This window comes from Juglans microcarpa x Juglans regia, chromosome 1S (assembly GCF_004785595.1).
Source record: "Juglans microcarpa x Juglans regia isolate MS1-56 chromosome 1S, Jm3101_v1.0, whole genome shotgun sequence".
In the NCBI taxonomy this organism is placed as follows: Eukaryota; Viridiplantae; Streptophyta; class Magnoliopsida; order Fagales; family Juglandaceae; genus Juglans; species Juglans microcarpa x Juglans regia.
In genome coordinates, this window is record NC_054595.1 from 27,119,433 (window position 1) to 27,141,974 (window position 22,542).

General features: G+C 37.2%; 3 protein-coding genes and 1 long non-coding RNA gene across 6 annotated transcripts; 1 reads left to right on the forward strand and 3 right to left on the reverse strand.

The window, feature by feature from the left end:
• Nucleotides 1-655: 655 nt before the first annotated feature.
• LOC121246078 lies at nt 656-3,140 on the forward strand. The gene is made up of 3 exons (XR_005937051.1): nt 656-670; nt 1,963-1,974; nt 2,611-3,140. It is a non-coding gene; the product is annotated as an uncharacterized LOC121246078 (long non-coding RNA).
• LOC121246065 (putative leucine-rich repeat receptor-like serine/threonine-protein kinase At2g24130) lies at nt 1,836-11,121 on the reverse strand. Of its 2 annotated transcripts, XM_041144049.1 has the most exons (3): nt 10,987-11,121; nt 8,379-10,841; nt 1,836-2,332 (listed from the first exon to the last, which is right to left on the reverse strand). In XM_041144049.1, exons 1-3 carry the CDS (start codon nt 11,033-11,035, stop codon nt 1,920-1,922), a joined length of 2,925 nt encoding a protein of 974 aa, XP_040999983.1. In that variant the 5' UTR covers nt 11,036-11,121; the 3' UTR covers nt 1,836-1,919. The 2 variants fall into 2 exon arrangements, with proteins under 2 accessions (XP_040999983.1, XP_040999982.1); XM_041144048.1 differs by having other exon boundaries at nt 8,379-11,121.
• Nucleotides 11,122-12,810: 1,689 nt separating this feature from the next.
• Nucleotides 12,811-17,452, reverse strand: LOC121246983 (protein HEADING DATE REPRESSOR 1-like). Its single transcript, XM_041145316.1, has 3 exons — nt 17,145-17,452; nt 13,415-13,743; nt 12,811-13,232 (listed from the first exon to the last, which is right to left on the reverse strand). The coding sequence occupies exons 1-3, from the start codon at nt 17,251-17,253 to the stop codon at nt 13,032-13,034; spliced, it is 639 nt and encodes a 212-aa protein (XP_041001250.1). The 5' UTR covers nt 17,254-17,452; the 3' UTR covers nt 12,811-13,031.
• Nucleotides 17,453-17,670: 218 nt separating this feature from the next.
• LOC121246982 (uncharacterized protein C1450.15-like) lies at nt 17,671-21,410 on the reverse strand. 2 transcript variants are annotated; one of them, XM_041145314.1, is made up of 8 exons: nt 20,954-21,403; nt 20,801-20,866; nt 20,462-20,504; nt 19,852-19,906; nt 19,325-19,373; nt 18,946-19,013; nt 18,661-18,769; nt 17,671-17,990 (listed from the first exon to the last, which is right to left on the reverse strand). In XM_041145314.1, exons 1-8 carry the CDS (start codon nt 21,167-21,169, stop codon nt 17,871-17,873), a joined length of 726 nt encoding a protein of 241 aa, XP_041001248.1. In that variant the 5' UTR covers nt 21,170-21,403; the 3' UTR covers nt 17,671-17,870. The 2 variants fall into 2 exon arrangements, with proteins under 2 accessions (XP_041001248.1, XP_041001249.1); XM_041145315.1 differs by lacking the exon at nt 17,671-17,990 and adding an exon at nt 18,061-18,418 and having other exon boundaries at nt 20,954-21,410.
• Between the last annotated feature and the right edge of the window lie 1,132 nt (nt 21,411-22,542).

Below are 22,542 nucleotides of genomic sequence, written 5' to 3' on the forward strand. Positions count from 1 at the left end.
AAAATAAAATAAAAATTTAAGCACCCTATACAATTCTGCTTTTTTATTCAGTTTACTACTCTTGACCAAAAGTTTTGATTTTTCAATGTCATCTTCAAATCTGCAATGATTTTGTCTCCTTCCTGACCATTGCTCAAAGCTGCGGATATTCCGTATCTATAGCATCCATGATCAAATTTGATATCGTCGAAGATATCCTTCGCAAGCTCAAATCTATGGATTAACATTCTCTTGATGTAGACAATCACCCATTTTAGTTCTTTTCAATTGTTTATCGCTAATGTTGTGTCTGATTTCTTTAACAAGTGGGCGTCAAGACAATGTTATAGCCATCTTGATTTAATGAAATCTTCTTGCTGAAGATGATGCACAAGAATCTTCTTGAACATGGGTAAATGAGGTCAGCATAGGATGATTTTCCATTTTTTGTTTTAGAGGGCAAGTTATCTCCAGGAATCATAATTATAGAGATGTGGGTTTTCTGACCACTGCAGTAGACTCTGAATAGCACCCTTTTCATTAGTGGCCTTTTTATATTCGAAAATATGAAAGATGAAGTGGTGGGATGAGCAAAACTTTAATGGTGAAAAGAACATGATCGTGATGACCTGAGAATTAGGAGAGGAGAGAAAATATAGTTACACAGATCTGTAAGGAAAATGAGATTTGTGTTCCAGTTCCAATCACATATAAATCCACTCTGAACGGGCCACAGACATCTTTATCGCCATCTGAAGATCCCAAACCCCACAAAACCTTACAGTTCTTTTTTAAAATGTTCTTGAGAGGTATTGCATATGAATTAATGGGGGAAAGATAATGCAAATCAGGGTAAACTTGGAGATGATGCTGCCCTTGAGAGTTGGAATTATTTGATGAACATGCAATGGGATGAAAATACTACTGTCAAGCGAAAATCAACAGTGAACTGGAATTGAAATTGCTTAGGACGCTAAACCTGTAGAACTATTCTGGAAAATCTTGCTACAGAACGAGGTACTTTCACATCCTCAGTGCACTAAACTTCTTTAGAGCATTTGGTTGACAGGTAGTTTGGCAACATGAATGGGCATCTAGAAGTACAAGTGCGATTATTTTTCATCTCAAGTGTTGGTAATTGCATTCATAATGATATCATAAAAGTGGGTACCATTATCATTGCTTGTTCAACTATCTGTGCTATCATTTTCACAATCTTAAAAGAGTTACTTTTGTCATGTCTACTGGTAAGGAGACTTTTCTGTGACACTATGAAGTGAATTGCAGTTTGCATCATATGTTACTATCACTACACCTTTTTGTCATTATCTATTGATTCATCTAATGTATTTCTGCCTTAATTTATGTCTTTGCCTTGGTGCCTCATTTATACTTTGTGAGAAATATAATAAAAGGTACGCCTGTACGTATTTCATATACTAACAATAGGAAGAACTTGTTATTTTGCAATTGTCATAATCCATAGGTAGCATTTTCCAGGGAAAATGTCATAATATTCGAGTGGATAAACTGCAATGACATTGCCAATTGCAACTACAAAGGTTTCTCTTCCTTATTCTCTGCTTTTTGCCTAACGGATACTCTGGAACTACATAATCATCAAAAGAAAACTTGTTTCAAAGTGCACTAACTAAAATAGTCGGAGGTCATTGTAATGGATCACATGACTGCCTATTCCTTATTGTTCTTGTTATCCACTTTCAAGCTTTGGGGGTAATATGCTGTCATTAATATGAAAAGAAACATACATCTGTTTGCCATTAAAAAGGGATGACAACTTGTTTTTCCAATAAAAGCACTCTCACTTGGCTCCCACGTTGAACAATTAAACAAAATTACAATTTATATCCTCATTAAGATTTTACCATTAATATGAATTAGATAGCATTTTGATGCATGTACAACAATAGGATAAACTGTTAGTCATCGCTTAGAGCGGAAGATGAAATTCCAAGAGAAGAGGTGAAGGTTACTGTAGTATCCCCTCCAAGGTATCTCTTGAGCCGATCTAAGTCATCGGCTGCATCAAGCATTGTAGGTCTAGTAGATGGGGAATCCTGTGTGCAAAGGATACCTAGTTCAATTAACTCACCAATTGCAACTTCCCACATTTTCTTCACTTCAGGGGCTTGATCTCTTGATGCTCTCACCAAAGAAGTGTCTATCACTCTTTCCACCCTTTCATGGAAGTGACTCTTCACCCATTTGTGCAGACTTAGCCCGCCAACAAACATGTCATCTGTTGGTCTTCTTCTAGTTACCATCTCAAGCACAATAATGCCAAAGCTGTAGACATCGCCTTTTGTGGATGCAGTAGATCCAAACCCATACTCTGCATTAGGAGGTTTTAAAATATGACAAAAGTTTGTGCTTTCAAAACCTTAACAAATGTACAAATGTGTAGAAGGTAAAAAGTGCACAACAAATTTTAGTGTAGATGAACAAGACATGTGGAGTTCAGTTGTAATTATGTGAGTCTATGGTGATTAAGGGGATAAGAATTCACATAATATGCCCAATGCAGGTGGCTTAAACATATTAGGTTGGATATTGCTGTTGTTAATGTTGTAATGCATGACATAGTTGAATCTAGTTTATAAACTTCTGTAGTTCTTCATGTTACAGAGATACTTTTACAAAGATGCTTTCTATATCTAGATAGTATAGCAGATAAATAGATAACGTGTACAGTAAATAGACTCTTCGTGTACTGTAAATAGACTTAACGTGTAAATATCAGCTAACATGTATAGTAAGACCAGCAGGAATTAAGCGCGGGGATCAGTGCTTGGTTGTAACCCTTTTCTATATAAATGAATGAAAACAATGGAAAGAGGTATTGAAACCAATCTTGACATGGTATCAGAGCCACTCCTCTGATTTGGAAATAATCACTTCGTGTAATTTTTTCTTGGGAAATTTTTTTTCCAGCTTCCGTAAGATTTTTCTTGCTCTTCGTGGGAGTCGTTGATTTCTGTAGCATCAAACCTTGTGGGTTTGAATTTTCTGGTGAACATCGAATTTCTTTTTGGAGTGGACATAGGTTCTCGGTTGTGGGTTGTCATTTTTGGGTCTGTCGGCAACCTCAGTGCTCGTCGGCATCGTTTGAGGGTGATTCTGTGGCCGTCGGCTTCTTCTGTGGGTGGTTGGGTGTCTGTCGGCACCGTTTGTTGCTGTCGGCGTCGTCTGTGGTGACCATTTCTGTGGCAGACGGCACTCTCTGTGGTGGTGGGTTCCTTCCTTGTGGTGGCTGTGTGGAGTCGGCTTCGTCTTAGTGACCTCTCAGTGATCTTTGTTTTCAGAAATACTCTGGGCAGATCTGTTTTCTTTTGTGTTTTGTGGGTTTTTCACGTGGGCTTCAAGTCCATGGTGTTTTTTTGTTTTACGGGTTAGGCTTCTCCTTATTATGGGTGATCTGGTTTACGTGTTTGGGCCTCTTATCATTTGGATTTGGACCTAATTTAAGTTAGGTTTGCCACTTATTTGATTGACTATTGAAAATATCATGTCTATTGAAAATACTATTATTCGTTTTACTAGAAAGAATTTTCCTACGTGGGAATTTTAGTTTAAGATATTTTTAGAAGGAAAAGAATTATCAAATCATATTGATAATTCTGCTAAAGTTCCCACTGATGAAAATGAATTTGCTTAATGGGAGGTCAAGAATGCTAAGGTAATCTCTTGGCTATTGGGGACGATTGAGTCTCACCTTGTGACTAATCTTCGCTGTTTTACTACTGCTCATGCTATGTGGGATTGTCTTCACCGTATATACCACCAAGATCATAGTACTCGGAAGTTCTAATTAGAATTGGAAATTAGTACTTATAGTCAAGGCAATTTACCTATCGTACAATTTTATTCTGGTTTTATTAGTCTTTGGTGCGAGTATTCTGCCATTGTTCATGCTAAGGTTCCCACTACGGCACTCGCGGCTCATTAAGCAGTTCATGGTGAGAGTCAACGCGATCAGTTTTTAATGAAGTTTCGACCCGAATTTGAGCCCGTTCGAGTTGGTTTGTTGAACCGTAATTCGGTTCCTTCTTTGGATATTTGTTTGGGAGATTTGTTGCGTGAAGAACAACGGTTATCCACTCAAATGAGTATGACTTCTGAGAATGTCTTTTTTGAGACTGTGAATGTAGCCTATGCAGCACAAGGGAGAGGGAGGAACAAATTGCAATGTTTCAGTTGCAAAGAATTTGGTCATATCGCTCCCAACTATCCTAAGAAAGTTTGCAACTACTGCAAGAAAGAGGGCCATCTCATCAAAGATTGTCGAGTATGATCTCAGAATCGCCAATCCCAAGCTTTTCAGGCTGCTGTACAGTCTTCTTCTTCATCTTCTGCGCCGCCCACTGTAAGTTCTGATTCATCTGTTCTCACACCAGCAATGGTCCAACAGATGATTGTGTCTACTTTTACGGCCTTAGGCCTGCAAGGTACGAGTACTAACTCAATTTCTTGGATTGTTGATTCGGGCATTTCTAATCATATGACTGGTAATACGAGGGGTCTTCATGGTGTTCGTAAGTATAGAGGCACGCAAAATATTCAGATCGCTGATGACAGTACTCTTCCTATTACTGCTGTTGGTAATTTGGGCTCTTCATTTCGCGATATTTTTGTCTCTCCTGGATTGTCTACCAATTTGATTTCTGTTGGACAATTGGTAGATAATAATTGTGATATTCACTTTTCTCGTGGTGGTTGTCTTGTGCAGGATCAGGTGTCGGGGACAGTGATCGCGAAGGGGCCTAAAATAGGACGTTTATTTCCCTTACAGTTTTCTATTCCTAATGTTGTTTCTCTTGCTTGTACGGCTACTGCTAATACTAATGAAGTCTGGCATAAGAAATTAGGTCATCATAATTCTGTTGTCTTGACTCATTTTATGAAACATGGTTTTTTGGGCAATAAAAATTCATTTTCTTCTTCTCTTGTATCTTTTGATTGTGCTACTTGTCGTCTTGGTAAAAGTAAAACTTTACCTTTTCCTGCGCATGGTAGTCGTGCTTCTAATTGTTTTGAAATCGTGCATACTGACTTTTGGGGTGTGAGTCTTGTTATTTCTCATGGTCAGTATCGTTATTTTGTAACGTTTATCGATGATTATAGTCGATTCACTTGGATGTATTTTCTCTGTTCTAAAGTTGACGTATTTTCTGTCTTTCAAAAATTTATTGCGCTTGTTGAGACACAGTTCAGTACTTGTATCAAAACTTTACGCTTCGACTCGGGGGGAGAATACATGTCTCATTCTTTTCAAACTTTTCTTCAGCAAAAGGGAATCATTTCCCAACGTTCTTGTCCTTATACTCCTAAACAAAATGGAGTCGTTGAGCATAAAAATCGTCATTTTTTAAATGTCGTCCGTATTTTGTTGATTGATTCTTCTGTACCTTCTAAATTCTGGGTAGAAGCTTTATTTACTGCTGTCTATTTGATCAATCGTTTGCCCACTATTACTCTAGATTATGATTCTCCATATTTTCGATTATTTGACATATCTCATGAGTATCAATCATTTCATATCTTTGGGTGTGTTTGTTTTGTTCATCTACCATCTATTGAGCGTCACAAGCTTGCTGCACAGTCTGTCACGTGTGCCTTTATGGGATATAGTCATACTCAGAAAGGATTTGTTTGTTATGATGCTCATGCAAATAAATCCTGAATCTCATGGAATGTGATTTTCTTCGAAAATCAATATTTCTTTCAGTCTCAGGTTATTTCTGATCCTCCTATTACTCTTATTCCCGCTTTTGATGATGTGTCTTCTTTTATTAAGAGATTTCAACCAGGTATGGTGTATCATCGACGTCTTCCTCCTTCTTCAACGCCCCTTTCAGACACTGATCCGTCATCTGATTATGCAGTTCCTATACCTCGACAATCCACTTGGGTTACACATCCACCAGAGAGGTATGGTTTTCCTCACATCTAGTTCACTTCCACTCTCGACACTATTTCTGTTCCTCACTCTTATACCTAGGTATCCACCCAAGCGTGTTGGCAGCAGGCCATGCAAGAGGAAATCCAAGCTCTTAAAGACAATCACACTTGGGACCTTATAATTTGTTCATCTGATGTCAAACCTATTGGTTGTAAATGGGTGCACTCAATCAAGTTTCGAGCTGATGGCTCACTGGACAGATATAAGGCCTGTCTCGTGGTTCTTGGGAATCGACAGGAGTATGGTATTGATTATGAAGAAACATTTGCACCTGTTGCCAAAATGACTACTGTGCGGACTATCTTGGCACTTGCCGCGTCGCAAGGGTGGTCTCTCCAGCAGATGGATGTAAAGAATGTTTTTCTACGTGGGGATTTGAAGGAAGAAATCTATATGTCCCCACCTCCTGGCATGTTTGCTACACCTTCCTCAGAGGTTTGTCGACTACGCCGATCCTTGTATGGACTGAAACAGGCTCCGCATACATGGTTTGACAAATTTCGCTCTAACCTGCTTGCTTTTCATTTTACTCAGAGTTAGTTTGATTCCTCTCTTTTTCTTCGCAAGACTTCTGCAGGAATCGTATTGCTTCTTGTATATGTTGATGACATTGTGATCACTGGCTCCGATACTGAGTTAATTAAGCAATTACAACAGCATCTCAAGGCCTCTTTTCACATGAAAGATCTTGGTCCCCTGCAATATTTTCTTGGCCTTGAGGTACAGCTTACTCCAACTGGTAGATTGTTACACTAGCACAAATACACGTAGGACGTTATTTCATTGGGTGGTCTCCAATCGGGTAACTCTGTTTTTTCTCCCTTGGAGGTAAATCTTAAGCTTCGTCAAGACGAAGGGGAGCTTCTATCAGATCCATCCTTGTATCGACAGCTTGTTGGGAGTTTAAACTAGTGTTTTAAATTTCGTACCGTATCGGCCGGTACGGCTGAAATTTTTCGTTTCGGCCGTCCGGCCGGTACAGGTACTATATCTGTTCCGTACCGGCCAAAATACCGGCCATATCGGCCGGTACAGGTCGTACCGGCCTGAATTTCGGCCTGTACTGGCCGATATTTCGGCCTGTGTTTTTTTTTTTTTTTTTTCGTTTTTTCAAACTACAAGCTTATTTTTTAACCCCCAATTCAGATTAGACTATTTATAATTTTTATATATATGTATTTATATATAATTTATTTATATATAGACTATTATTTTAGAATATAATTTTTATATATATTTATATATATAATTTATTCATATATCGACTATCCCGAAATGCTATCTCGAAACGGTACCGGTACTGAAATATTTCGTTCCTGTGCCTTGACCGGTACGGCGTCTGGTACGGTATTCAAAACATTGGTTTGAACTACTTGACAATTACTCGTCCTGACATTTCTTTTGCTGTACAGCAAGTTAGTCAATTTATGCAGGCTCCCCGACATCTTCATTTAGCCGCTGTCCGTCGCATTATCTGATATCTGAAGGGCACCTCTACATGCAAGTTGTTCTTTCCTAAAGAATCTTCCTTACAGTTGGTGGGGTGTAGTGATGCTGATTGGGCCGGATGTGCAGATACTCGTTGCTCTGTTACTGGCTGGTGCATGTTCTTAGGCAATGCACTCATTTCTTGGAAGAGTAAGAAGCAAGACAGAGTTTCTAAGTCCTCTATTAAGTCTGAGTATCGTGCTATGTCTTCTGCACGCTCTGAGATCACATGGCTTCGTGGATTGTTGGGTGAACTTAGTTTTCCTCAGCTACATCCCACTCCTCTTCATGCTGATAATACTAGTGATATTTAGATCATTGCTAATCCTGTCTTCCATGAGCGTACGAAACATATCGAAGTCGATTGCCACTCTATACGTGAATCCTTTGACAAACATGTGATTACACTCCCTCGCATTTCCATTGAACGTCAAACTGCAGACATATTCACTAAGGCTCTTTCTTGGCACCGGCATTAGTTCTTGGTTGACAAATTGATGTTTCTTGATCCACTAGCATCAATTTGAGGGGGATGTTACAGAGATGCTTTCTATATCTAGATAGTATAGCAGATAAATAGATAATGTGTATAGTAAATAGACTCTTCGTGTACTGTAAATAGACTTAACGTGTAAATATCAGCTAACGTGTATAGTAAGACCAGCAGGAATTAAGCGCGGGGATCAGTGCTTGGTTGTAACCCTTTTCTATATAAATGAATGAAAACAATGGAAAGAGGTATTGAAACCAATCTTGACACTTCAAAATGTCTCCAGAAATGTGTAAGCAAGCCCTTTTTCTGTTAACAGTGAATTTATATGGGCTCCAATATAAGTATCAATTCACATTAATCTCAATTCAGTTCAAAGAAATTCATCTGTCTTTCATTTATTTCTTTTCTAGATGCAGAAGGTAAGGGAGAAATCTGTACCTGGTGCAATGTATCCAACAGATCCATGGAACATATTTGCAGTAGAGTTTTCCGTTTCAACAGCTCCACTATTTCCCCCTCCTGCTGTCATAACCAACTTCGCGATCCCAAAATCAGATACTAGAGCTGTCATTTCATCGTTGAGAAGAATATTACTTGGTTTTAGATCACAGTGTATGACTCTGACTGGAGAGTGATGATGCAAATAGGCCATCCCTTCAGCAATATCACTGCAAATGTTCAATCTCTGGAGAAGACTCAAATCTGAAGAACCTGAAACCAAACCTGTGTCTGAGTGCGGATAAAGATAGCTATCCAAGCTCCCATTGGCCATGTAAGGAAGAACAAGAGCCTTAAAATCAGGTAAACTGCATGCTGTGATAATCCTTATCAGGTTCCTGTGACGGATCCTCTTTAAGACTTGACACTCTCGGCTAAAGCTCTTTGTTGAGTTTCCAGATTGCACATGTAACACCTTAACTGCAATTGTTGTTCCATCTGGAAGAACTCCCCTATAGACACGTCCATAGCTACCTGACCCAACTAGTCTCTGACCATCGAAGCCTGCAGTTGCATCTGATAGTTCTTTATAGGTAATTCTTGGGAAATTGTGGATCGGTTCTACTGGAGTTGGTTTTCTGACTGTTTCAGTTGTCCGAGTGTGAATAATCGCTCTAATGCGCCGAATCCCAATCACACAACATATAGTGGATAAAAATACGGATATGAATATCACTAGGACAAATATAATCAAGAACACAGTCGAATGAAACAAATTATTTCTACTGCAAATTGGGATGCCAATAAGTTTGCCAGAAATATTTCTACAGAGTTGGCGATTCTCCAAGAATGACATAGATGTTACTGTGTCGAAGATTCCACCTGTAGGAATCATTCCTTCGAAGTTGTTATAGGAGAGATTTATAAAGGTTAGTGATTGAATATTATTGAGGCTTTTTGGGATTGTCCCAGATAAGTGGTTTCGTGAAACGTCAAGAGACTCCAGGTATCTTAATTTCCCTATGGATTCTGGAAGATTCTCTTCAAGAGAGTTGTTTGAGAAATTGATCTTCATCAATGAAATGCAGCTCGATATCTGAGAGAAGATACTTCCTGTAAATCTGTTGGACGAGAGATCCATCTCTTGCACATTTTGCAACGTGCTAAGCTCGATTGGCAAAGGCCCTTCAAGATGATTATGTGAAAGATTTATAAAAATTCTGATCTCACGCATACTTGCAACCACTGGAGGGATGTTGCCTGTCAATCTGTTATGTGATAAATCAAGCTTGTAAATATTTGTGCAGTTTCCCAAAGTTGGAGGTATTGCTCCTGAAAGAAGGTTGTTGTTCAGAAACAGAGAAGTTAATCGAACCAAATTTCCTAAACTAGCGGGGATTTCACCAGAGAACCTATTGTGTGATAGGTCTAGCAGACCCAGGTGAGCAAGCTTGGTTAGGTTTGAAGGAATTGCACCGGTGAAGACGTTATGTGACACCAAAAGTTGTTCCAATCTTGACAATCGACCTATCTCTTCTGCTTTGATTCCACTTAGAAGATTGAATGCCAAGTTCAGGTTTTCAAGCTTTGAAAGATTTGCCAACTCCAGAGGAATTGATCCAAAGATTTTGTTTTCTTGTAGTGACAGAGCTGTTAGATTGACACCAAGTTGGCCAATGGAACTAGGCAACTGCCCCCCGAGGCCAATGCCAAAGAGTTCAATCTCCTTTAGATGAGTGCAGTTTCCAAGGGCATTGAAGAATGGAACAAGATTGGTGTTGTCATCGTGACTTTCCATATTATTATATGATAAATGAAGATATTCAAGTTCAGGTAGGTTCCTCACAATCTCTGAAGGCAGTACGCCAGAGAGAAGATTATTCTCCACATCTAGTTCGGATAACTTAAGATTGGTTAAAGAGAAAGGAAGTTGTCCAGTAAAATTGTTATTGTACAAATAGAGGTTCCATAGACGTGAACAGTTTCCAATATCTTCCGGAATTGGGCCTGTGAGGAAGTTTTCGGACAAATCTATGTTTTGCAACGAAGAGCAATTGGAGAAGAGGACTGGTGAAAGTTTACCGCTTATATTGTTTTGGAAAATTTGTAGTACCTCAAGTTCGGATGGAAGGGCAAAGGAGGATGGTATTGAACCATGTAGATTGTTCCTCTCAAGCATGAGACTGCGGAGACGTCTAAGGGAGGAAAGTTCAGGTGGAATGTTGCCCGAGAAGTGATTGCCGACAATTGTTAAGATACGAAGGCCGGTGAGATTGGAAATGAAGGATGAAAGCTTCCCTACAAGTTCAGTATCTTCCAGTACGAGTTCTGATACACGGTGATGGTGTTTGTTACATCTCACACCTGTGAAGTTGCACACCTCAACGGCCTCATCCCAGTTTGCAAGGGTGGAATTTGGATCGAGTATTATGGTCTTTTTGAATGCCAACAGAGCAACCTTATCTGAAATCAAAGAGTGATGAGGGGGATAGTGATGGCCTAAGATTCTATTATCAGAAGACAAAGTCAAATGTTGTAGTAACAGGAGAAACAAGGATTTTATGAAGAATTTTGAGATGGGCATGTTGGAAGTGCCTGATAATATTACCTTTTAAGGAAGTCTCCTCTATTTTTTTCCTTCCTGCACACTGCTTCATATCATAATCTGCTTATGGAATTAGCAGAAGAATTGGCAACTGGAGGCTGGGAGGAGCAGAGGTGGTTCAGGGAATAGGAGGGAAGTCTTCAGTAGGTTTTAATAAAGCCTTTGGAAAGACGCATTCAATGGAGGCAATGATTTGTAAAGAGGACTAGAAGAATACCCCTATCTTTCTCATCATGGTTGCTACCATGATGCGTAGACTTTTGCTCAACTAAAGTGGAATACCCATTGAGATGACACTAAAAAGAACTAATGCAAAAGATTGGTGGATACAATTTTGTTGTCGCCGGCACTATATTGCACACATACCAACACTGATGCAGTTCACATTTGTGTGTTCACACTCACAGAGATTGAGAAATGCAATTGACATTTTAATGCTCTATCTAGAGCAATTCTGCAACTTGTGTGATGTGTCTAAGGCCATTCAAGAGTTTGGTTTGTTTTCTAGGACAGGAATTCTACTTGGGAGGACAGAATGAAAGATGCAGTTGACATTCATGGTAAAATTTTGATTACTCTTTTGGGATATTCGCTAGATAGAAAACAGCACTATCTGTGCATATCAGTTGGATTCTTTTAGATGGTAGAAAATTTCCACAAAATACTAAAGACGACAAATTGATTGCTTTAATTCCCGTCTCTGTCTGCCCAATTCTGCATTTTAGGGGGAGTCTGCATTCCAAAAGAGTTCTCCTTATAGATCCAATTATTTAGACTCAGGATTTTCTCAATGTGAAACAAATTTCAATGATATTGTCATATTACTTGGCAATCAAACCGACCTCATTTATCCAAAACGAATTAAATTTGCTTTTCCCTAGTAAATAAGTTTCAAAGCCCAGTAGGCCCCCAAGATGCAAATGAACTTTTCCCAGGAAATGAAAAAGATTTCATTGGTAGAGCTCCTGAAAAATTTTCCCAAGAAACTTCTCTCAGCTCAGGTAAAATTGTGAGCTTGGAAAGTCGATTCATATTAAAAACAATTATAGCTAACATACCCCCACATTCTTCTTCCTGTGCTATTAGAACCTAATGGGATGATAACTGCATGCTTTTTCCATTTATGGGAGTCTTTCTGTTGAAGTCTAGTTTGTATCTCTAGAAAACCATCTATGATGTTATGAGCAAGGCTCATAGGATGATAAGTAATAAATCACAATTAACATCGGCTTCTGATGAGCAGTCATTCATGTTAAGGGTCAATACTCTTTCCCACCTTCTGCAGAAAGATCCATGAAAGCTGAAACTGCACTCAACTTGAAGGCTGAACGTGATGAAGATGATGATGAAAATGGTGATTGCTGCAACAGCACATGAAAATAAGCCTGCAGAGAAATCTCCAACACTTGAGGGGTGAGTCCAATGGTGTTTGTGGCTGCAAACAGGTACCAGCCAAGTCGAGGAAGGACTCTGTTTGCAGAGCTGCTGCTTAATCTTCCAAAGATAGCATCCCTTCCAAAGTTTTCGTTTAGCTTGCCAAGAAGATTCTGATAATCAAGGTAGATAGTGATGCTCGATTATTGCCATCTTATAAGAAGCATGAAAATTTTGAGAGTTCCATCCTATGTGAATGTCGCCGTTGTAGTTGTTTGCTGAACTTATAAAGCTGAGGTAAACAGTCTAAAAAAAAGACACATTCAAATGGAGAAGATGATGCTGTTTGGTCTTGCGTGTGTCAGTGAGTGTTCCTTCATGAGCTGACATACTCGACACAGCTATTTTCATTTTGCTAAATATTGTTACATTAACAAAGGAAGCACACGAATATGCAAAAATATATGAGATTGAAACTTGTTACAAACAAATAGAACTTGTTACAATAAATGGAATATATCCAATGTACAACCAGTGCCAACAACCTATGCTATATTATATATAAGATGTTTTTGTATAATTGCAATTAAACTATTAAATTTCTAAGCATGCTACAAAAAAAAAGGAAAAAAAAAAAAAAAAACAAGAAAACAAGAAAACCAAGCAACCGACCACTATGGTTCCTCTGCGCCTTCATCCCCCATTGACTCGTCCTGCAACATGTTCATCAACATGGATATCTGCTCTTGCAGCATTCCATTTTCTCTCTCGACCTCTGCGCGTTTGCTTCGTTCTTGCAGAAGTTGGAGCTGCAGGTGTTCTAGGCACTGAGAATCCTCTTCCAATTGCTGATTCAGGCCATCAATCTCCCGGTCCTGCAAGTATAACCAAAATAATGGTTCATTTTGTTATGCAAAAGGCATAACACACACATACATCTCTCTCTCTCTCTCTCTCTCTCTCTCTCTCTCTCTCTCTCTCTCTCAGAGTGTAATCTGTATATGTCGATTTTCATGCAGCCTGTGATCATAAAAGGAGAGAGTTTTGGGAATGGCACCTTTCTGTTCATTTCCTGGATAGCAATCTTCCGCATGCTCTCGACAACATCCACATTGACTAGTTTTCTCTTCTTCCCAATCAGCCAACCTCGGGGATAGTTTGCAGGGTCAAAGTCCGGTGGCGGGAGTAATGACTCAGCTGATGGTCTTCGGCCATTTATATTGGTTATAGGCTCTAAAGGTTCAAACAGAGCCTTTCGACGCTCAGAGATATCAGCAATTGCAGCAGGGTCCTGCGTCTTCTTTTCAGTCATAGGCTCTCCTCCCTGCTTGTTGGGTGTTTCATTAGCATTGTCTTCCGCTACCTCATCTAAATTCCTCCCAATAGCTGTTGGAAACAAGTTACTATTCTAGTTCCAACAAACTCAGACACGCTGTATATTAATTCACTAACAAAGTATCAAACATAATAAGGTAGGCAATGTCCTTATGCCATTTCTACTATTGTTCATATACAGGAAAATCGCCAATGCGATTGCATCCAACGAAAATTTGGTTTGCTGGAAATGACAACATGTAAGATATAACCTAAGTATGCATAAGTTCATCTATACATATACATGGTGCTTGAAACTGAAAAATCCACTCTTGTTCAAGGCAAAACTTGATCCTCTTTTGTCGTTTTTCCAATGATTTTATCACCATGTGTAAAAACTTGAATGATAAGCCCTTTTCAAATTATGACTCCTCGATTGTTCACCTACATTACTATCAACTCTACGACCTAAATACTGGTGATGGTTGAAAAGTTTTGTCAATCCCCCAAAAATGCAGCAAATGCTTTTCTACTTGGATCCCCCCTGTATGAACACAATATATATAGTCAAGATAAAAGTCATTTTTTATTCTAATCTCACTTTTAGTTCTGTATGCTTCACATTTAAGTGCATTACTTCGTATATGAATAAAAAGTATGCAAGACAAAACGCCAAGAGGAGATTGCAATGCAAGTGCACTGTTGAGCAAAAAAAAATCAAATACTTCATCAATTCACCACATGATTCACTAATCTCCCAATAACTCATCTTGTTAATGCTAATTTGACATGACTCAACAAATTGATGTTTTCCAGTAGCCCAAATAACTTAAGAAGCACAGGAAAGGTGTGAAACATTCAAGCATGGGAGGAACAAAGTCAGGTACAGAGTCCTTCGATTGAAGACTCTAAAGTAATATAAAACTACATCCTTGGGAATCATACGTTTTGCTCCAAAGAATTGGGTTTTAGACTCAATAGGCACTTCAGCACCATATAAAAATACATATGTTTGTGATCATGTGGACCCCAAAATGTTCAGCACAATGTCGATATTAAGGACGAGTATATATTACCATAAGTAATGTAATATTACATAAGGAGTCTGCCTTCAGTATAAAAATAACGAGAAATACAACTTATCATCCCAACACCATACACTAACATGTGATTTGTCATTTTATTTAAATACATATATTTACATATCAATATGTGAATGTTCAAGTAGAAGAATAAAAATGACAAATCACATGTTGGTGTGTGGTGTAGAGAATGATAAGTAGAATTTTTCTTTTTATAATTGGACATCTCCATTTAGATGGATTAAATTTCACATGAACGATGCTTTCGTAACATTCCACAACTTGACAGGAGATGGTGTTTTTATGACTGGAATGAAGCCGGACTCATAAGACACCAGCCTAGCATACATCAAAACATAAGAAAAGGGGTAAAGGATTCATGGAAAAAAAAAAAAAAAAGAAGAAGAAGAAGAAGAAGAAAAAAAAAAAAAAAAAAAAAGTCAAGCGCGTCACCATAGATATTAGCTAGCATATGCATTCATCAGCACCGCAACTTCTCTCAGGCATTGTCAATGAGATCAAGAAAAGAGTCATACTCACCATTCGGATCCAAATGTAACTAATTAGATTAGTTAAATAATATTTATAATTTTAGAGTGTGCAAGTATCGCGTACTCATTTGAAAAAAATAAATAAATTTGACATCCACATAAAAAAATTTAATGGCAAACTCCAATTAAAGAGTGCAACTTAAATTATAATTATATTTAACATTAGTCAATGACACCACATTTTATTTGCGATTGGTACAAACAACCTGCTTTATGCATGTCACATTGTCATTGGCCACAAGTCCACAACCTCTATTGCCACTATAAGTTAATGTGGCTATAGCAAATCTCTCCACTACATCTATTACTAAAAATAGGCTGAAAATTGTGTGGTTCTAAACAAGGAGAATAATAGCATATCCACTAAGGCAAACTTTAAATGCTCTTTTAGTTTTATTTTTTATTTTCCTCTCACATCGTAGTTACACTAGTTATGGCAGCATAAATGTAGAGTTTTTTTACCCATTTGGTAAAGCACAACAAAAATAAAATGCTCATCACTGTCTCTCGATTTGCAAAAACGAACCAGCCCCTTCACTTGGTTTTAGGAGTCACTGGATGAAATACTCTGTCCCTTTATCCTCAGTTAACTGTAGTTTTCCCTGACTAAACTGGAATGATATAGAAAAGCTTGTACTAAAAACGTGACGGATCATCAATAAAAGAGCTCAAAAGAAGAAAGGGCTTTTATTTGAGAGGGCAAAATGCACAACCCAATATAATAATACTAAGAAGAAAACTTCTGCAACACATGTTCCATTCATAGAAATAAATATAATAACATAAAGTAATGTTCATCAAACAGGCAAACTGGACAAACACCAAAACAAATGGCCCACGCCTTTCAAAATAAGCAAAGTTTAGATAGAAGAATATATATTATATGAGCCAGCGAGCCCAATAAATTTAAAACAGAAGGCGAAGGTGTCGACGACCCATGGAAAATGAAAAATATTTGTATTAAGCAAGTCCGTGCATTTTTTTTTTTAACAAATATACAAATTTTAGGCATAATAAATTATTTTTTAATAATAAACTTTATTTTTTAAAATAAAAACGTGTAAAACTTGATCACTCTAAAATGCACGTAGCAGTTCTCTTTACGAGAGGGCTTGTTCATCACTCTTCATCTCTCTAAATTATAATTTTTTTAATCTTTTACACAAAATATAATAAATAATTCAATTTTTTAAAATTTTAAAATAATAATAATATTAAAAAAATAATATTATAATAATATTTTATTCAAAAAATCATTTCATCTCATTTCCAAACAGCTACTTAACGATTATAGTATATTTACTACGTGGAAAGTCAGCAACTCGTTCTGTTTTCACTTTTAGTTTTACGTTTCTCTCGAGCTTCAACCACCCCTTCCCCCCACACAGATGACAGATGGTTGTGGACCTGAGGTAGATGAATTCTTTGATGATAATAATTTAATATAATTAAAAGATGAATAATTAAAAGGAAGTTTAAATAGATAGAATTTTTTCCCAAAAAATATTTCTAGCTCAGATCAATAATCCATCGTTAACTTTTTGATGAATTTGACTATTTTTTCAGGGAGGGAGGGGGCCGGGAGGGTTAAAAGCAATCAGAAAGAGCACGCCATATATGGGAGAATCTCTACAGCGGCAGAACTCTAAGAAACTGGACCAAAAACAGCCGTACGTAAAGATCTTGCTGTAACAAGCAACAATCACGATGAAAATTGAACTATACAGTATAACACAAGAAGTTCAAGGAGGATAAGGGTCGGTGAGGTGAGGTCTGTCTACAGAATCATGCAAATGTCACAAAAACAGCGACACAGAGAGAGAGAGACGATGGATACTACCTGATCTCTTTCGAGATTTCCAAAAAATCCGAGGGGAAGAGACCGGAGAGAACCCTACCAAAGCTCCATCCACCGTCTTCCTTTCCCTAATCTGGTTTTGGTTTTCCATTAAAGAAGAAGAAGAGAGGAAGAGAGAACAAAACCTTCAACTCCAAGTCAGACTTTCAAGGAAGAACAAGCTTTCCTAGAGACACAGAGAGATGATAAAATTGTTGGGGGATGGAATGGGATATGTTTGTTTGTGGGCATCTCAGCTATATTCTGTAATTTGGTCGCTCAGCACAGAGAGAGAGGATAAAATTATTCGGTCATAATCATATTATTTACGCAGACGGGGATTCTATTGGATTGTTTGGACGGTTTAGATTGGTTGCATTCCGGGTGAAGCATTTTATGTCAACAGTTGTCTCCTTTATTTTTCCACGTGGCCCCACTTTTATCATTGTTTTGCATTTTATTTTTATATTTCTATATGATGGTCCAACCCACGTGGAATGGGCTGATAACGAATTTAAGCACACACCCAAACGACCAAAGAAAACCTAGTCTTAGGTTGCATCTCGTCGTAATAGGACGACGTTTGTGGTTTTTAAAGTTTTAATTAAAAGCAGATAAGTTTTGAGTGGAGTTCCCGGTCAAAGCCAATGTCCAGAAATGCATCTAGTTAGTTAGTTTGTTAGTTTGTTTGTTTTTCAAGGTAGAAATAATCGAAGGAAGAGTTGCTCGTTAGTCTCGTTTGACTTTGACATGCTGAAATCTGGAACGTGCGAGGATAAGGCTAGATGAGGCCACCATGGCAACTAGGTACCCAGCCATCGCTCCATAACTCACACAAATAGGCCATTCCTACATCACGACATATAAATATTTCAAACCTCAATAAAAGCATATAACACCACCACAAATAAACTATTCGGTTTGAGAACATACAAGTTGAGAGTAAACATCTATTAAACCTTAAAATATACTAATCGACAAGGATAATCCAAACAATAAACCACATAAACAGTGTCACAACATTTTAATGCTCCATATTGCAGATTAAGATTTTAAAGTTACTTAAATACAATAAATTGAAGAAGCAATTTCCAAAAGCATCTCAACCTCATGATCCATTCCATGAAGTCATCACTCGAGGAAGTGATATATCTGCCTACGAATTGCTGTCTTCAAACTATTTCAAGGATTAGCACAAATACCAGGTTTTTTGCTATGGCTAATTGATTATCCCACCCTTATCTGGGCTCATGAATCAATCCATCGTGTAAAATTCGCTATGCAAAGTTCACAAAAAGCACCAAGCTCAATGCCAAACTGGTGCAAGGGCACTAGCCTAATCCTAAGAATAAAGAGTTAGATTCTTTGGCCCTTTTCTCAATCAGAACTGATCACTTTCATATCAGCAGTTAAGTCGGACACAGTGGTCTAAAGAGTGCTGATCGCTAAAACTAATCAACTATCAACCTGTAAATGCTTGAAGTAGTAAACTAGGAATAAAAAAGGATGGATATACTACCTGCCATGATCTTTCCCAATCAAGCGGCATTGGCAAAGCCCCAAGCCAAGCTCCAATGATGGCTCCATGTGCCGGTAGGCAAATTATAAAACCTAAAGATCCAATTGGCCTACAAGAGAATATTTTAGATATTGCATCAGCACATAAATAAATGAAATTGACCCAATGGATAACTAACAGAATAGTAGTTTCCATCGACAAATATCCATCCCCGTTAGTGATAAAGCAAAAACATAAGCCGTTGGCCAACTTTAACAGCTAAAAAACTAGTGATTGGAAACTAACTTTGTGTTTGCAAATATGCGTTGCCAATCCTTCCATGATGAACCAAATACAGAAACTGCAGGCACAATCTGCCGAAAGCCAAAATGTATTGAATATATAGAGGCAAAGCATGATTAAAATGAAATATTTAAGCCCTAGGAGAACTGGAAGACCAGGAGTAAGCTGAGGAAAAAAGCAAAAAAGCAATTCGTTGCCTAAATAGTCTTATATTACTAAAATCGTTTATCGTTTACATTGAAGAAAAGGATAATAATCAGATACATCAAATAGTAGAACAAATATATTTAGTTTTAACAAAAGGTCAAGGAATTCCAATCCAAATACTCTGAAATGTTACAACATTGAAACTGTAAAGCAGGGAAGCATATTTCATACTCACAGTGAACAATGACATCATCAGAGACCAGTTAATGGTCTTTAAAAAGTATCTGCGTCCAACAAGAGTCACAAAATCAACACTTTCTTGCAATACAAACAAATATTGGATAACAAACGATTAAGAATGGTCAACCATAGTTTATCAAATTCGAAATAGGGTTTGATAGAGGGGGCATTTAGATATATTCAAATCTTCATAATTCTGAAAACATGACTCACAGTTAAGGTTGTACCGTCACAACATAGCTTTGAAGTTTGGAATATCCAAAGCTACTGGTTTTCATTGCATTTTCATTAAAAAGTCTAGAAGAAGAGAAAAAAACTCCAAAAACAGAAGGGTGAATTTACCAGATAGTGACAATGATGAAAAAGAAAGTCTTGTTTCAGAAAGAAATATAAGAGTGTGAAATCATTTCCATCCAACCTCAAATGTGACTTCAATTTTCAAATTTTTTTACTTTATAAGTAACTTCTATTTTCAGAGTTATACTGATAAAAACAAAGTCTATTCGACCCTTAATCACATACTGAGTGCCAACAGGTGCGCCCAATGCAATAGCTCCCAAAGCATTAACCAGAGCCCCTGCAAAGCAGAAACAACACCCATCGCTTTAACTAGAGCCCCTACAAAGCAGAAACACAAGTAATAACATTTCCTTCTCTCTTTTTTCTCTTGCAATGTCATCACGAATGGTGCCACATCTAGGCAAGTTTAACATGAGGTTAAAATTTTAAATTTTAAATGTCTAATGAGCCTGCACCGAAGTGGATAAATTATTAAAGATAATGCACAAACTCTTAAACTGAATGAAGGCCATGACATGACTCAAGAGCATGACCAAGTAAAACCCATGGCCAGCCATTTTCCAGGATAACGACATGAGCTATAGGCTGGCATACATTACCTGGGATATCCAGGCTACTTGCAAACTTTGATTTCAATAGCCTAGGCTTTATATGAATTAATGAATATTTACTTAGTAATTTAATCACACACATGACAAGCAAACCTATGGATCACTTATACTATGCCATTTACGATTCAGTATTAATGAAGAGAAACAAAGAAAAATTTACATATCTATCAAAACTTAAATTTCAAGACTTAAAGACATAGCAGGGAAAAAAAAAGACTAACCGACAGGTAGTCCTAGGAGCCCCTGTCCCACGGCTTTCAAGTACTGAAAAAGAGAATTCGTAAGTGAAATATTTAAAAAAAAAAAAAAAAAAAAAAAAACACCACAATATAAATACAAGATATCATAAAGCCAAAAAAATCAATTCAAGATATGAATAAATCCACTGAACTGAACCTAGCACATCCATTTGGTCCAATTGACCCAGGTTTTTCAATTCCTGGAAATCAAAATTATATAAATAACATAACACTCAAAAAATAAAATATTTCCCACACTTTCTCGGCAAACAAACAGATGAGACAAAAAAAAATAGGAGAACAAGCATATGTGGATTTTACCGTGCATTCATCACGATTCTTCCGGTAACGACTGTAGAGAAGAATCACAATTGGGCACTCAATGACCTGAAATTAATTAAATTAAAAAAACTAGACAAAAGAAAAAAAAAATGAAAAAAAAAAAAAAAAAACATAATCAGATAGAGGTTTTACAGAGACGAGAAGGAGAGTGGGAGAGGGGTGAGAGACGAGGTTGACGGAGAAGAAAGTGTGGGCCAGCAGAAGGGCTAGAACCAGGCCCAGCCCAGAGATCAGGTGTACGGAAAGTGCCTCAAGAGCTGAGATGGAAGTGGAGGAGACACTGACTTCTTCCTCTAGTTCTGGTTCTGCTGAGGATTTCACAAACGACGACGTTGCATTCGCCTTCATGTTTTCTCTGTACGAGCACCGTCAAGAAAAATACTTGCATTCGCCTTCATGGTTCTGCTTGGCGAAAACCATGCAAGGAAATGGAATGAACGACTCCGACCTTTTTTCTGAATTACTGGGCCTCAGTATCCCAATGACATAAATAAAGATATTATTCATAGCATCACTCGAAGCCCAAGCTATTGGGCAATCCTGGAAACCGAGCCCTTAGCTCTACGTTAGAAGGGCCTACGATTCATTTCTACAGTCCCTTCATGAGTTAGCCGCTCGTGAACCATTAGGATGACTTGTCATTAGAGCACCGACATTGGATTATAGTCATGAGATGTAAAGTTTGACTTATTTTACATAAAATTGCTGGATTATCCAAATGAAAAAATATATAACTTTGAGCTACATGTATTGGTATTGTGGGTCATATATGATTGCCTCCTGTATAATGACCAAAGCTTATTTTTATTCGATAAACGTAAGACGTCGGTTCCTTTTTATACTTTTCCTGCATCCATTTCTCAAATAATTCCAAGGTTCAGATAATGCCCTTTCTATATGAGCACATTCACAAATAATGCCATCTCTCAAATATTTTTGTGATTGGCTGATTTCTATAGGTGTGTATATTTTTGTGATGGATTGAAATATATTGAACATTAGTGATAACTTGTATTTTTTTTAATAGTATTTTTTTTAGGTGAAAATGTAATAGACAGAAGTTTTTTTCAATGGTATTGTATTAAATATTTAGAATATTGTATTTGCTACACTCCAAAAATATTGCTATGCACTTGTATTAATGTATTATTTGCTGCACTTGATTGCTGATTTTTGTGGTGAGAAGATTTCTGCACTTTAGTATGGTTTGTAACTAAATGTATTTGTGGGCAATTTGGTTTCAATCAATAGAACAAAAAAAATTGAAAAAAAATATTATTGAATTTATAATATTTTATTATTATTTTGACTGATAGATAGATAATCCAATGTGGGAATAAGTTTTGAATGGAATAGCCAAATGCATAATCATGTCATATTATGCAAATTTTACATTTACATTTACATAATCCAATTATACTAATGCTTTAAATCTGCCTCTTTTAAGTGAAATTAATACCATAAATTTAGTCCTATAAAAAAAAACCATTATTTAGTATATAACATATTGATATATTATCTATTCTCAAATCAGTGTAGAAAATATAATCCACGTTATTTATATGATAAAATTTGATTTATAAAATTTTACGTCGGCTTATAAATATAATTTTTAATGTGCAATAACCAGTATACATATAATTTGCACTAAATTGATATTATTTATTTCAAGTGAAAAGGAGAGGATCATATTTTTCATAAATTTGATGGATCATTTTCTC

Bases quoted from the DNA above. Each gene is read 5' to 3' on its own strand.
- LOC121246065 (XM_041144048.1), bottom strand. From the start codon at position 10,962: ATGCCCATCTCAAAATTCTTCATAAAATCCTTGTTTCTCCTGTTACTA. The intron at 2,333-8,378 runs GTACAGATTTCT...CTCCTAATGCAG, and splicing joins TGTTGGATACATTGCACCAG to AGTATGGGTTTGGATCTACT.
- LOC121246983 (XM_041145316.1), bottom strand. From the start codon at position 17,253: ATGGAAAACCAAAACCAGATTAGGGAAAGGAAGACGGTGGATGGAGCT. The intron at 13,744-17,144 runs GTAGTATCCATC...TGTTTCCAACAG, and splicing joins GAAATCTCGAAAGAGATCAG to CTATTGGGAGGAATTTAGAT. The intron at 13,233-13,414 runs GTGCCATTCCCA...TTATACTTGCAG, and splicing joins TCCAGGAAATGAACAGAAAG to GACCGGGAGATTGATGGCCT.
- LOC121246982 (XM_041145314.1), bottom strand. From the start codon at position 21,169: ATGAAGGCGAATGCAACGTCGTCGTTTGTGAAATCCTCAGCAGAACCA. The intron at 20,867-20,953 runs GTAAAACCTCTA...AATTAATTTCAG, and splicing joins CCACTCTCCTTCTCGTCTCT to GTCATTGAGTGCCCAATTGT. The intron at 20,505-20,800 runs GTAAAATCCACA...TCTCTTTTTCAG, and splicing joins AGAATCGTGATGAATGCACG to TACTTGAAAGCCGTGGGACA.